General features: G+C 47.5%; 2 protein-coding genes across 3 annotated transcripts in view; both read left to right on the top strand.

The window, feature by feature from the left end:
- Positions 1-7,728, top strand: part of LOC118777556 (calponin homology domain-containing protein DDB_G0272472-like) — a 28,252-nt gene extending 20,524 nt beyond the window's left edge. For both annotated transcript variants that reach the window (XM_036528606.1, XM_036528607.1), the window contains 3 exons: positions 1,070-2,503; positions 5,224-5,329; positions 6,145-7,728. In XM_036528606.1, the coding sequence (XP_036384499.1) occupies positions 1,070-2,503; positions 5,224-5,329; positions 6,145-6,366 (1,762 nt within the window). In that variant the 3' untranslated portion in view covers positions 6,367-7,728. The remainder of the gene's footprint in view (positions 1-1,069; positions 2,504-5,223; positions 5,330-6,144) is intronic.
- Positions 7,729-9,871: 2,143 nt separating this feature from the next.
- Positions 9,872-13,386, top strand: brf2 (BRF2 RNA polymerase III transcription initiation factor subunit). The gene is made up of 5 exons (XM_036529660.1): positions 9,872-9,900; positions 10,604-10,763; positions 10,867-10,926; positions 11,115-11,436; positions 11,923-13,386. Exons 2-5 carry the CDS (start codon positions 10,619-10,621, stop codon positions 12,794-12,796), a joined length of 1,401 nt encoding a protein of 466 aa, XP_036385553.1. The 5' UTR covers positions 9,872-9,900; positions 10,604-10,618; the 3' UTR covers positions 12,797-13,386.
- Positions 13,387-14,262: the final 876 nt, after the last annotated feature.

Here is a 14,262-nt window from a genome sequence, read left to right on the forward strand (position 1 = left end):
GTGAGTCACCCGATGTTTTCATCCCCTTCGAAATGTGTTCAGTGACTCAAGCTTTATGCTGTGCAAATGGAGTTTTCATGACAAAAGCAAAACTTTTAAAATTTGTCTGAAAAAGTATAGTTTTAAGCACTGAATGGCTGTGTCATTTATAATTCCACGATCTGTACGCACACAGAATTTAAGATCACTTCAGATGCGAGGACTCAGAGGGAATGTTAAAATGACTGCAGTCACTGATGAAAGGCCCCTTTGAGCAGCAGCAGCTGGTGAGCTCTGAGAAGGGGAAGTAGAGGACTTCAGCATTTATTTGATCAGTCTCCTCGACCTGTTTTCCTCTACTCTGCATCATTAAAAAGCTTGCTAATTTAAAGGATCAGTCATTTGCAGCTGGTTCCTGTTTATACGACTGCATCAGACGTGATAGTATTACCTGCACTGTGACATGAAATCGTTTCAGTTATCATAAAAAATCATAAAAAAAAATATCATAAAAAAAAAGACCTACAGTCTGTTCGTTATTGCCAAAATGATTTCATGTAGCCCGCCATAGCTCTGTTGTAATTAAAATGATGTAGTGTAATGATGTAGTAAAATGATAGGATGATGTAGTGCTCACATAAATGCGCAAAGGTTACTGTTATGGTGCGGCATTAGACACAAATAGGTAATAATGAATGAGCTGCTTGAAGGCTGATCCTTATTAAACTGCTTGTTAATCATGAAAATTAATCAAAACTAGAGCAGAACAATTAGCAGTTGAAAATAAAAGGTTTGCTTCCTCTACATTCTACAGAGGGGACACCACTGCTCATGGGTTTTGTGTACAGAACCCAGACCCCACAGTGCCGTCTTTATATGTGACATCACGCAGGGCAATATTATGATGTCACACTGACACAGTGTTCGTCATCACGTGATGAACATCACTTGTGACATCACTTGTGAACAGTGCTGTGACATCACTCAAGGCGATTTTAATGACATCAGGTGGGAGACAGTGTTGTAACCAGGCGCTGACCTGGAGGTCTCTGTGTTTTTTTTGTTTGTTTGTTTTTTTGCTCCTGGGCAGATTGGTGGTGCCCCCGAAAGCAGTAACCAATAAAGGAAGTCCTTCTTCCCCATCTGCTGACTCCTCCCCCCTCCCCCCTTCTCCTCCCTCCCCCTGTAATTCTTCCCTCACTTTGCAATCGGGTGTCACCCCTTCTGATCCACATGCCTCCCAGGGTCCCGCCAGGACCTCAAAGGAGTCGCTCACAGAGGACTCTGAGAAACTGTCAGTCACAGGTTACCCCGCCTCCCTCGCAGAGAAGAAGCGCCGTGCCCCCCTGCCCCCCGGCCCCTGGGCCACCGCCCAGACCAAAAAACCCCCGCCCACTCCCCGAGCTCATCCCGCCACGCCCACCCAGACAGACCCGCCCCCTCCGCCACCACAGAGACCCTCAGTGGCCCCCAGGGGTCTGTCCTTTGCGTCGGCCAGAGCTCGGAAAGGTGCAGACGTCAGCGCCGGAGAATCTCTGCCTCCGCAGGACAGGCTGAAGAGCTCCAGGAAGCAGGGCGGGGATCGGGGCTCCGCCCGCAACGGGCAGAAGAAGGCTGGGGATGCCCCCTTGGTGACCCCCAGGCGAAGCGGCTCAGAGAGGGAGACAGCAGACAGCGGGAGTGGGGAGGGGACAGTAGCGATGTGCACTCCGGAGCCAGCTGCATACGCTCTGAAAACACCCTTCGATGATGACAGCGAAGAGGACAAGGAGCTGAAAGCGAAGGAGGCCAACACAGACGAGGTGAAGGATGGCGTTTCCCTGGGAGACGGTGTGCCGAGAGACGGCCAGCCGGAGGAGGAGCTAAAGGAGGCGTGCCCGACAGCAGAGCAACCAGGCGAGTCAGAGTCCCTCTCCCAGGACTCAGAGGCTGGCACCGAGCAGACCCTTGGAGGGGACGACCTGTCTCCCGGGGGGCAAAAGAAGGAAGAGAGGGCCAGCGAGGAGGAGACGAGTGCAGACGGCATGGGGGAACCTCTCGCTTCGACAGAGAAGAGCTCTCCACCCTCGGTCCTGGTCCGAAGTGAGTCACTGAAGACCGTGGTCAGTGAAGGGGAAAGATCGGTGGACACCTGTCTCTCCGAGGACGGACACAGTCTAATGGGAGCCTTAAAAAAGAAGAAACGGGCACCCCTGCCCCCGGGGTCGGCTGGCGAGGGCAAAGTGGAGGGGTCCCAGGATGCCGTTGTCCTGGGGCAGAATCCCACGCAGGCCAGTGACCCCACAGTGACCCCCCCGCCCCCTAAACCACAGAGGACAACTGTCGGCGGGAAGCGGCGAGCCCCCCAGCCTGTGGGTGTGGCTGTTTCTGGGGGGAGGACCCTGCTGCGAGCTCGGGTGTCACCCTCCGAGGCACAGCCAATCGCAGGGCAGAGCGGAAGGGCACAGCCAATCACGGCACACAGCAGCAGCAGCGGAGGCGGAGCAGGAGGGAAAGTGGGCGGGCCAGCCTCGAACCCACGCAGGTGAGACCGGCCCTTTTGAACAGAACTACATCACCCTGGTCCTGGAGGAGTCACTGAACCGCCCGAGTCAGCCAATCACTGGCCTGATCGGACCTGCTTAGCTGCCTAGAACAGTTCTGAGAGTGTTAGTGGCTTAAAGAGAACTGCAAAAGCTTCAGACCTCCAGGATCAGAGCTGAGTAGCTGTTGGGAGAGAATAATTTAACCTAATACACTAGAAACTCTCATCGCTAACACAGTAGGTTAGTTAGTTGTAATCTATGTTGAATGATCCTTATAATCTCAGGGTAAACTGGACCACCTGTCCTCAATAAATGATCATTCTAATCCCCACTTGAACTACTTTTTCCACATCAGTTCATTGAGTTGACTCTAGCGCCCCCCGATGGACAACGATGCACTCACTAATAGGCACCACTGGTTTCTGGTTTGGCTTGGTGCAAGAAGTGTAGCTGGTGCTCAGAAATGGATGACCTAAAGAATCCAAATATAGTCGTTTCCAAAGGAAGGCAAGTGGATTTGCCGATACCTGTTGTTAAACATGGCAACTTTCCATTTGAACAATTGAAAGTACAGCATGGCCTGTTGACCTTCAAAAGAGTGTGTTAAAGTCAGTTACTGCCAGTTTTCCCGGCTTATATTGTGGTGCATTTTCATTGATTTTGATTTGGTTATTTATGTATTACCCTCCCTTGCCATCAGTGAATGAGGTAATTTAATTGGAAACAAGATCTGTAGAATTTTCCCAATCAGCTATCCAGAATGTTAAGAGGGTTGCTGTCTGTGGCACTCTGGTTGCCAGGGTTACCTTACTGAAACAAGCCCTCTGATTCTTTGTCACTGACTTATTTAATGGTGTTTAATTAATGGTGTTTTTGAGAAATTTACTCTGAGTTACCATCCTAATTAGAAAATCGAAGAGCACCGTTGGTATGTTTTAATTTTGCAAACAGATTTTGAAACCATTCCAAACATAATCGCTTATCAGGATTTAACGCCATATTCTGAGTCCTTATGGTTATTCAGGTTCAACTAATCAGTCTGTTGGCTGTGATGTGTATGTAGTGCTCATACAAACTGAACAATTTCTGTCTCGTGCTGTGGGATTGTGGAGTTGTTTAAGGAACACTCCACCAAAAAAGCAACATTTTGAGATTCTTACCTAGAATCTCAGAATTGTAAGAATTGTATTCTTAACTTTTAAGCTGCTTCAATGCTTTCTCTCATGTTCTGAAGTGACCCTAATAATCCTGAAAGCAACCAAGTCACTATATGAGTTGGCCTTTCCACCCGTTAACAAGGTTGGGGCTCTAACCCCTCAAGACTTGGCTGATAATGTAGACTAGTTGATTCAGGAGGCATCTCTACATTTATAGATCATCATGATGGATGTTTGGAACAGTATTTTATGATTAAAACATGCATGCTCAGACAAGCATGTCTAATTTGTAACCACTTTCTAATTTGCTGAAAATTATATATTTTTTTCCATCATCTGGGTGCTGTATAAACATAATCCATTCTTCCGCACACGGCCTGCATCTCAGTTTGAGATTATGGTGTTTGATAAAGTGCCTCTCGATGTGTAAAGTGCAATCACACAAATGCACTCAAACCGCCCTTCACATTAGGCACGCATTGTAACAGGCTGCTAGCACTTTCTGTAACAACTGCCAGTGCAGGCCAAGTGGCCTTTCAGTGCCAGGCCAAGTGGCACTTCAGTTTTTCGAGCTCCTCTCTGACTCACGGTAATTACCGTTGCCCCAGCAAACCGTAACCTTTTGGATTTGCAGTGGAGATCTCACTGCCACTGTCGTGTCTGGAGGTGCTGCTTTACCTTCTCTGCCTGCACAGGTGCAATAATAAAATTTTCATAATTCTACCCTCCACTAGAATTTGATTGGCATCTTTTAACATCGCCTCAGGAACACATAAGCAATTAGTGTCCTGATTTCTCCTTATGAAATGACATCACTCCATAGTTTTCAGGAGCACAGAAAGGGTAGGTGGAACCACATGGTTGGTTACAAGTGGGAGCCAGGACACCTGTGTAATTGTATGCAGGGCACCAGTCAACACCTGACTAAGACTGGCTTCTGTTTATGATCATTGGTCATCAGATTAATGTACAACAGCTGTCTGGGACCAAACAGCAAAGCCCCCAGCGATCTGCACACTCGCATTTCCAGCGTCTCCCTCTTCCCCTGCCTCGATCCTGTGGCTCGGACTGTGGGCCAGTGGCTAGTGTGTGTATGAGTGTGTGTGGCACAGTGCAGGTAAACCGGCTGCTGTCTCGCTGTGAGGAGAAGACGGCCATGCTGTGGAGTTTTGATGGGAACGTTTGAGCCGTGACCAAGGAGGCGCGCTGGCTGAAAGCGTGGCGTGGGGCGCTTTTCTCACTGGCTGGCCAGAGGCTTTGGTGTGATTAAGGGTTTTAATGCAGACACATGGTTCTCCACTTTATCCTATACTGTGATGATTGCGGCACTGACATCTCTCCCTCTCATTCTCATACTTTTGTCATCACTCACCCTCTGCCTCTCTGACTCACTCTCTGTTTCTCTTGCATTCTTTTTCTCTCGCTCTGCCTCTATCTCTACCTCACTGTTTCTCTCTTCCACTTTTGTTCTCTCTGCTGTGACTCTTTCACTCTCTCTTGCCCTCTCAGTTTTTCTCTCACTCTAACTCTCTTTTTTTGTCTTCTCTCCCTCTATTTGGCAGGCCTCACCCGGTGAGACCGTTGGAGAGCCAGCCTGCAGCCAGCGCTACAGTGGGCCGAGACTCCGGCCCTGGGGGTGTTCTGGAGGTCACACCTGGGAAAACAAAGGTGCTGTCCGCAGTGCGGCTCCTGGATGTGTCGCCTGAAGCTATGTCTGCTCCTCTCCGTCAACTTGATTCTTTCAGCTGTGTCTAAACCTGCCTACAGATTCACACGGAGGCTTCCGGAGTTGTTTAGTTGAAGGAAAAACAGTTGACTCCTTCATTTGTTCTCTGAGGAAGGAGAGGATGTGAATGATTAGTCATGCTTCATTCATGTGTTGATTCAGAATCTGCGCATATTAACCGATATTAAAATTATCCGGAAGGGGGTTCGTTCCACTCACTGGGCCTGAAATGTCAGGTGATCCACATACTGTAAAGATCAGTGAATCTGCACAGGTGTGAATGACAACCTGCCATTGATCATTGTGTAAAGTAAACACGCTAATTTGTGATGAAGTGGAGGCAGTTGTTTCCTAGTGGCTACACCTGGGGTTTCTTCCAGGGAATCTTGAATCATTCAGGAGCCGGGATTGTTGTGAAGCTTCTTTGCAGGCACCTCATGCATATTTCAATCCTGCTCTTGCCGTCCTTGCGGTGGTTGGCATGTAGGTTGCTGCAGGTCCTGTCAAGGATGACTGATCTCTCTCTCTCTCTCTCTCTCTCTCACACACACGCACACACACACACACAAGCCTGTATGTCAAGCCACCCCATCCCAGATCATTAGGGTTCAGGGCTGAGAAGTGCAGTCCTGAGGTCAGCAATGGGCCCTAATCACTAATCACTCCCCTCAAACTGTCTCTGACTCACCCCTCCCTCTCTCTCAGTTCAACTAATCACTAATCACCTTCCCATCAATGTTCTGTCCCTCTCCTGCAGGTGACAGAGGCAGTGGGGCGCGGAGCTGGGGGCGGGCCCTACTCCCAGCTGACCCAACCAGAGCTGGTTTCCCTGGTGATGAGACAGCAGACCCAACTGTCACACAAGGACAGCAGGATCCGGGAGCTGGAGGAATACATCGACAATCTCCTGCTGCGCATCATTGAGGAGAAGCCCAGCATCCTGCAGTCTGTGAGCGCCACACTGAAAAAGGCAGTGTAGAGCGCCGCCCTGGAGGAGGGAGGGCGGCAGGGCAGGGGGGTGGGGCAGGGGGGCGTGGCTGTGCAACATGGTCAGGTCTGCCTCAGTGCACGCCCTCATTCTTCTGGAACAGGAAGTGTCATCATGACCCACTGCACAGAATCATGGTGTTCCCTTGAGAAGTAGAGCCCTGCTGCCCCCATACCCCAAAATCTAAAAAAAGTATATATTTTTCTTCACACTACTGTTGATCCATTCCCAGAGCTCGGGCTATGAGAGACAGGAGAAATCAATACTCTCATTGGATGTCATGTTTTAAAATGATAAAAAGAGCTTCCCTCAGCCCCAAAGGTTCACATAGACAGCTGGAAGTCTTCATGGTTTACTGCAGCTTGTGAAGACTCACTGCGCCTTCGGCCCACATCACACCTCTGTAGCACAGCGGACATCTGCTCTGACAGTGTCCACACAGGCCAGACATTTGAACAAAAGTTTAGTTTGTCCTGCTGGTACAGGTACAAACTATACAAAATTTTATTGGTGTTGTTTTCATAATTTATAACCTCGCACAAAGCACCCGGGCAAAAGGCAATGCTAAACTATTAATAAAGGAATAAATAATGAATCAAACCACCTTTAATCTCCACTGGAAGCAGAGGAATTTGTAGATAGTGGTTTGTGTGTGGTGGCTGCTTCAGAGAAATGCACTTATACTTTATGGCTGAAGCACTAGCCTTAACGGTTGTAGGTTCAAGACCAAAGTGGGGTGATTCTGTATTTTTCCCTTTGGTACTTTACCTCAGTTATACCTGTAAAAGTGCATCTTTATTCTTGGGTTTCTGAATGTGTAAGCTGTAAAACCAGTGAGAAATACAGTGTAAGTGTCCTTGCACAGTAGTGTCTGAAACACAAATGTAGAACAATGATAATAACTTTTAAGAGAACCAAAGGCTTTAGCACACAGTGTTTTCAGGGCAGATTATGCGAAGAAAAGCCAGCTGTTGCCTTAAACTGAATCAAACCTTTATGTGCTTCACTGGTAAATATTCAATCTGTTTTCTAAGTCATTGCTTTGTAAAGATAAGTATACAACACTGGTTCAGAGAGAAATGATTTGCATTGTTATATACTGCCTACATGCTAGGTCTTTTACTGTGACTAACTGGTGGATTAAATCATAATTTTATTAGTGACGAGATACCAAAACCTGGCAGGGTGCCATTAATGAAGAGTCTGCATAACACATGTATGAAAGTTATCAGTCGTTGCTGTAAAGTGCTTCAAGATGAAAAGTGCCTCTCAAATACCATTAATTTCATACTCGCCATCAGCCATCACTCTGTTGGATGACGTGTGGATGAGCTCTGTTATTTAAAGTATGACTCGCTGCTTCTTTCTCGTAATAAAATATTTTAATGTTAATATGGTGTTTGGATGGCTCAGCTGCTTTACCCCCTGGGTGTTTGACCTCACAGCCGTGTTATCATGGGTCAGATGAAGTTTTATGAAGTTTTGAAACATTTCCATGATTTTTTCTGGCACATTTTGAAAGCCAGAAAGGTTGAAAGGTTGAAAGGTTTAAGCATGCATAATCATTGCATGATACACACCTGGACTCTGTTCCTGGACTCTGTTCCTTGATGTGTTTTTGGTCCAACCGATACAAACACGATACATTCAAATATAATATAAAATAAAATATTGACTTAAAAACAAAGCCAAACACTGCATGAATAGGCCAGATAAGAAGCTGAGAGGTTGCAGCAGGTCAAAGGTCAGTGAAAGCCAGGCCAGGGAGTGGGTGACTGTGCTGGTCCATGTGAGAGTGCCCATTCAGGAAGCCCTCAGTGTCCTCACCCCTCAGCACCCCCTCCCTCCAGCATTTTCTTCCTCCAGGCAAGAGGCTGAGATTAACTCATGTTTTAGGACATCATGCTGCAGATTCTGTGCCGAATAATCTATCTTTAAATCACGTGGATCTGTGACTCTTGACTGCATCAGCCAATCCACAGACTATGAGGATCAGTGAATCAACCACCATATACTGTGACGTAAGCTTGTCTCTTCTTTTTGCACCAGCTGTTTTTAATCAGGCTCACTGAGCCGTTAATTGGATTTGATGTGGATTCCACTAAATGGGTATGGATTGTCAGGCCTCCGTGTGGTTAAGATGAACTATTTGTTTAATAAACTGTTTATGGCCAACAATGAATGATTGTTGCCCTGACTTAAGACCAGATGTTGACCAAAATATGCTGAATATAAATACACCTTTAGATGTCTTTCTGTTAGAGAAAACCTGCCTCAGGCAACACATTTTCCTCTTGCAGGACTAACAGCAGATGACTGTTAAAAGGTGTTGTCATAAGCAGACAAGTGTGCAGTCAACACCCCAACAAAACCAAATTAACTTAGAGCTCAGCTTGAACAAAACCCCTACAAGCACAGGGTGTACCCAGGACCAAGATGTGGAGATCCACATCCAAAGTCCCTACCCTGGGATCCAGGAATCTGTGCATGCTGTCCTGCAGCATCATGAAACTGGGGCAGAGTCTGGGAGAGGCTCGAGGTGGAGCAGACAGAGGCCATCATATCATGCATTTGTGTATCATCTATATGCAAATGCGATCCTTGGAGTCAGTGTCCAAAGCAATTTCTGATTTCATGCACCCTCTCAGCAACTGAACTGAAATTGAGTCTATTTACACGCACGCGCGCACACACACACATATTTCTCTCGTCTTGCATTCTGAACAAGCATTAGCTTTGACCTCGTATGATATTTGCAGCAACTTTTCTGGGTGAAAGACTTGCAACATATGCTTTCACGTTTACAGCGTTCACAGCCAAAAACAGAAAGACCACGAGGCACTCTTACGCTGTCCCTGCAGGCGGGGTTCACCAGCTGTACTGCGTATGTAGGAAATACATACGCATAGTGTCAATGCTAGGTGGGCGTTTGTTTCAAACGAAGTAATTTAAAATAACTGAAACAAGTAAACATATGTCCATATGCTATTAATGTAACGCTGAGCACAAACAGAAGCACACAGAAAACCATTCAAACGCGTGATAATTCCTGCTCACTCTTAAAATATCCAGGTCTTTGACAGAGACAGAGGCTTTTTTAAGAAAATGCATTTTCCCCTCCGAATGAGAATAAGTGAATGTATTCCTTTTTTATTCCTTTTTAAGGCAAATCTTTGGCGGAAGCCTAACATTTTTTTTACTTAAAGTCTGCAGAGTTTGTTCATTTGCACTAACATACTTTGGGAGCATACTTTCCGTCATAATCTGCCAACCCTAAAATGAAAACCGGAAGAATTAGTACCAATAAATCGTGCGATCCTTTCGCATTAGTAAATAAAAGAGGCATACCAGTTCAACAGTGGGTGCAAACCAGCTGCTGTGTAACATTTTGCCCTCAATCCTTTATTTTTTAAAGATCGGTGAGATTCGTACTACTTACATGACGTAAGACATGGAACCAGGAATGCGTGGACTCATTTTCACACGAGCCACAGAGGAGACGGACCAGCTGGTGAAATTAAATTCGTAAGCACTTCGTAGCTAAGACAAAATATTTCTTTCCACACATCTGTTTTGCAAACTGGGTGGTTTGGCAGACAGCGACCTGCTCTGAACGAGAATACGTCCATCGGTTGGTGACTAAAAGATTCGGAATAACGGGGCATAACAACTTCTTAAATTATAAAGGCAGACAACATAAACCAGCCTACCGACTAGCTATATTTACGTTTACGTTTATTCATTTGGCAGACGCTTTTGCCCCAAGCGACATACACAGTGAGGCAGAGGACATATAAGAAGCCATATAAGGTATCAACAATATTAGAAGCGCAGCATGACCAAATGTCAACAGTTGGCCAGACAAGGTACAAGCTAGCTATTAGAAATGCATTATTTACAGCTGGCCAGCCAGGTGAAGTAACGTTAGCCAGCCAGAAAGCTAAGATGTATAAATTAGTAGTTAATGTAAAATAAATTAACACAACAGTTTGCGAAAATGGACACCATTATTTAGTTTCGTTTTGTTTGTATACAGTGGAATATAGCATTATAGCATAGGAGTTTGTTAGCCTGGTTAGCTATTTTACGTTTTCGTTTCACAGCATAGATGAGACGACTAACATTAGCTTACTCGTCGACACGTTAGCCAGCTGGTTTGAAAGGTGTGTGTTTTGGACGTGACTGATACTAGCGGGCTTGTCAGCTAGTCTTCTGGGGGAATCTGCAGCTGTGACCAGAGAGGATGGCGTCCTGTCCGGAGTGCGGCTCTTCGAACCTGGTGGATGACTCCCTGTACTCGCAGTCGCAGCTGGTGTGCGCAGACTGCGGGGCTGTGGTCTCCGAGGGGCAGCTGACCACGACCCGCTCCGAGGAGAACCAGGGCACAGGTACGGGTGGGACGGGATTGGCCTCTGTGGTGCGGTGTTTCTCTGTGTTTCCCTGTTTCTCTGTGTTTCACCGTTCTCCCTCCTGCCCACTTTGTCTTTGCAGATGTCCAGTACCACCAAAGCACAGCTGTAGACAAGCAACCTTGCCCCAATCTTATTAAAGGTAAGACCCTGGTCTACAGCCTTCTCCCAGTGAGGTTAAAGGTAAAACCCTGGTCACCCTACTACTCCATTCAGATTAAAATGAGGACGCGCTACATACTTAATTTCCCACGCCGCACTCAGCTCTGTGGGTGAGAGGGTTGCGATGGTGCAGGGTAGAAGGTGTGACATGCCGCTGTTTCCGCCCAGGTCTGAAACGGGTGCGCGCACTGTGTCGCATCTTGAGGTTTCCCCGGGTCATCGAGGAGACGGCGGAGAGCCTGTTCAGCCGGGCCTACGAGCACCCCGATTTCCTGAGGTGCAGCCTGAAGAAGAAGGAGTCTCTGGGGGGCAGCTGCGTGCTCCTGGGCAGCAGGCAGCACGATTGGCCCGTCGCTATGAGAACCATCAGCTCCCTGCTGGACACTGACGAGTGCACCATGGGCATGGTGTACCAGGAGCTTTTGAAAGCCCTTGGTGTGGAGGCTCCTGTCACCAGCGTAACACACCTGCTGGACAGCCACTGTAGCCAGTAAGACCCCATTACACTACAGCGTAAATGTCACGCCGACAGAAACTCCCAGCAGTAAGATTCAGTTACATTACAGTGTAAAAAATTCATGCCAACACAGACGCTTGGTGATGGTGGCAGGCAGCAAGAGGGTTGAGTGGGGACCTTAACGCTTGTGGCAGAATGCTCCGCCCAGATTCCAGGCGCCAGCTTTACCGTCATGCTTCTTCAGAGAAAGAGAAAAGACTCTTCCAGAAAGCACTCAACACTCGTATTGCAAGAGGAGAAAAAAACGCGACAGAGACTAGTCTGTAGTCAAAAGGTTAACTCAGTTGCGTTAAAATTGCTACATTTGTGTGTTGGTATTTTATCATTCATTATAATTGTCTGCTATATGCTGTTCTATGAAGCTGGGGATGTTTGGATGTGCATATGTTTTAACAAAGTCTGATTTTTCTTATACTTATCGTGCTATAAACCTTAATCACTTTTCTCCACCCCCCCCAGGTACCAACTGAGCCCCCCAGGGGTCTCAGAGGTGTTCAGCGAGAGCACCCCCCGCCTGTCACAGAGGGCCGCTGCGCTGGTGGAGCTGGCGGCCGACACCTGGCTGGTGACGGGCCGGCACCCGGTGCCTGTGCTGGTGGCGGCCGTCTACCTGGCCTGGCTGTCGCTGAAGCCCTGCAAGGCGCGGCTGAACGTGCCGCTGGGCCGATTCTGCAAGATGGCCAAGGTGGGGGCGCCGGGCGTGGCCCTGAAGCGCGTGGCCGAGATGAAGGAGGTGCTGTGCAAGCTGGGCAGGCAGCTGCCCTGGGTGAAGGACGAGGACGTGGAGCCCCGGAACGTGCCCACGCTGACAGAGGACATCCTGAAGCACCGCATCACGCTGCTCAGGAAGGCTATGAGGAGCTTTGAGAGCGAGCTGCCACCACCCAATGATGACCCCGCCCCCAGCCCAGCTCCAAAGGGGCCCCTGCCCCTGGCCCCGCCCCCACTGCAGGAGACGGGTGGCACAGTGTCAGGTAAATCCTCACCTCCAGCTGAGAAGACACTGGAATCTGATTGGCCCAGGGGGGAAGAGGGCGGATCTGGCGCTGGGAGTGCAGAGAGAGGGGCTGTTCCATCTGGAGAGAGGAATGAGAGGATGGAAACGAACCCGGAGCAGGAAGTGGAAACTCCTGACCCCGCCCCAGAGCACTGGGGAAAGAGGCACCCATTCGCACCGCCTTGTGTGCAGAACCCTCGAAAAAGGCCGCGCACAGTGGCGGGCCCGGAAGTCCGAGGGGACGAGGAGATTTCTGACAGCGAGATCGAGGGGTACCTCCGTACACCCCAGGAGATGAAGGAGTTTGCCGAGATGCAGAAAAAACTCACCTGCTGATAATTGACTGGGCATTTCTCACGGGAAGAGCGGGATATTTCTTTTGCACATGTTAGCTCTGGCTCTTGCTGTGTGGGTGGCTTCAGCTGGGCCGGTTTAATGCTGTAAGAGTACGAGCTCTACCCCTGTGTGAAGGCATGTGACACAGAGACGCTGCTAATGTTTTTCTTATAGTTTTCTAATTTCCTGTGAGATTTTAGTTTTGCATTTTGAAGAATTTTTGTGTATCAGCCTTGAATTTGTTCATTAAAATGTGAGCTTTGTGTCCATCATTATAAATCTTGAAATTAGTGCTGTTGATTTTTAAAGCTTTTAAAATTTGAATTTTCTGTTTATCATTTTTTTAATTTAGCTAGGCTTGCTGTGCAAGAGAGCATCACACCTGTGCCCCCAAAAGGCTAATGTTTGTTCTTGAATTTGCGCATAGCTGATCCACTTCAATCAGCTTAATTTCCAGCAGATTAATTGTGATTGTGTGTTTGGTTAGACCAGAAATTGGTTAACAAGCCTCTCCTGTCTCATTGGAGAGTAGTTGATTACAGCTGTGTGGCTGGAGGAGTCAGTAGTTTCAATAGTTTACTGTGGCTTGGTCCAGGGCTAATTATAATTTTTGTTTCATATTGAAAATAAATTATGTAAAGATTCTCCTCTTTTCATTTCTTTTAATATCTGGTGCATTGGTCAGCGCTGTGATATTTGGGCTGTCTGAGTAAAGTACTCCAGCACCATGTTGATATCACAGGGGACCTGCAGTACATGGTTGTCGATGTAAAAAAAAAAAAAAATCCAAATTGGTGGTAGACTAACAGCTCAATCAAGGCCAATTAAGACCTCAGCCTGCACGAAAATAGGCCACGTTAGGGATTCAGGACTGTGAAACGCTGGCCACCATTTCCTCTGCGGCCCGACCGAGAGAGGCCAAGAGGACCGGGACGACAGGCTTCAGCAAGGAGCCGGAGGATGGATGGAAAACATGCACTTCTATGCTGGGGAAAAAACGGGCCAGGTGTCAAAGGCATGTAAAGGTATGTACCGTGATAATGGATTCCTGCTGTTTCATCTCCATAGAGTGGCTTTTGAAATAATGCTGTCTTTCAGGTGTTCTGCAACCGCATAAAAATTTCTTAAGTCACTACTTAACACTGCATCCGAGCACTACAATATCGAGAGCACCAGCTGAAAGGTTTTCAGGGGTGGGGGGTATGCTACCTTTGCAGTTTGTCATCCAGAGTGCTTGAAAATTTGAGTTGTTTTAACTCCATTCACTCCATTGTAGTGTTGTAGTAAGAGGTTGATTGAAGGCATTCTTTTTGAGCTGTCTCTGTTCAAGTTGCACAGTTAACACATGTAACATCCCCCACTTATGTGATGAATAGAACAAATGAGATATTAAGCAGGGTGTGTGGTTTGACTGCTACCCTGTGCCGCACACATTACTTCAACTGAAAACATTTCATCCATTATTT

Source organism: Megalops cyprinoides, chromosome 5 (assembly GCF_013368585.1).
Source record: "Megalops cyprinoides isolate fMegCyp1 chromosome 5, fMegCyp1.pri, whole genome shotgun sequence".
NCBI classification, from domain to species: Eukaryota; Metazoa; Chordata; class Actinopteri; order Elopiformes; family Megalopidae; genus Megalops; species Megalops cyprinoides.

Bases quoted from the DNA above. Each gene is read 5' to 3' on its own strand.
- brf2 (XM_036529660.1), top strand. From the start codon at position 10,619: ATGGCGTCCTGTCCGGAGTGCGGCTCTTCGAACCTGGTGGATGACTCC. The intron at 10,764-10,866 runs GTACGGGTGGGA...TTGTCTTTGCAG, and splicing joins CGAGGAGAACCAGGGCACAG to ATGTCCAGTACCACCAAAGC. The intron at 11,437-11,922 runs GTAAGACCCCAT...CACCCCCCCCAG, and splicing joins CTGGACAGCCACTGTAGCCA to GTACCAACTGAGCCCCCCAG.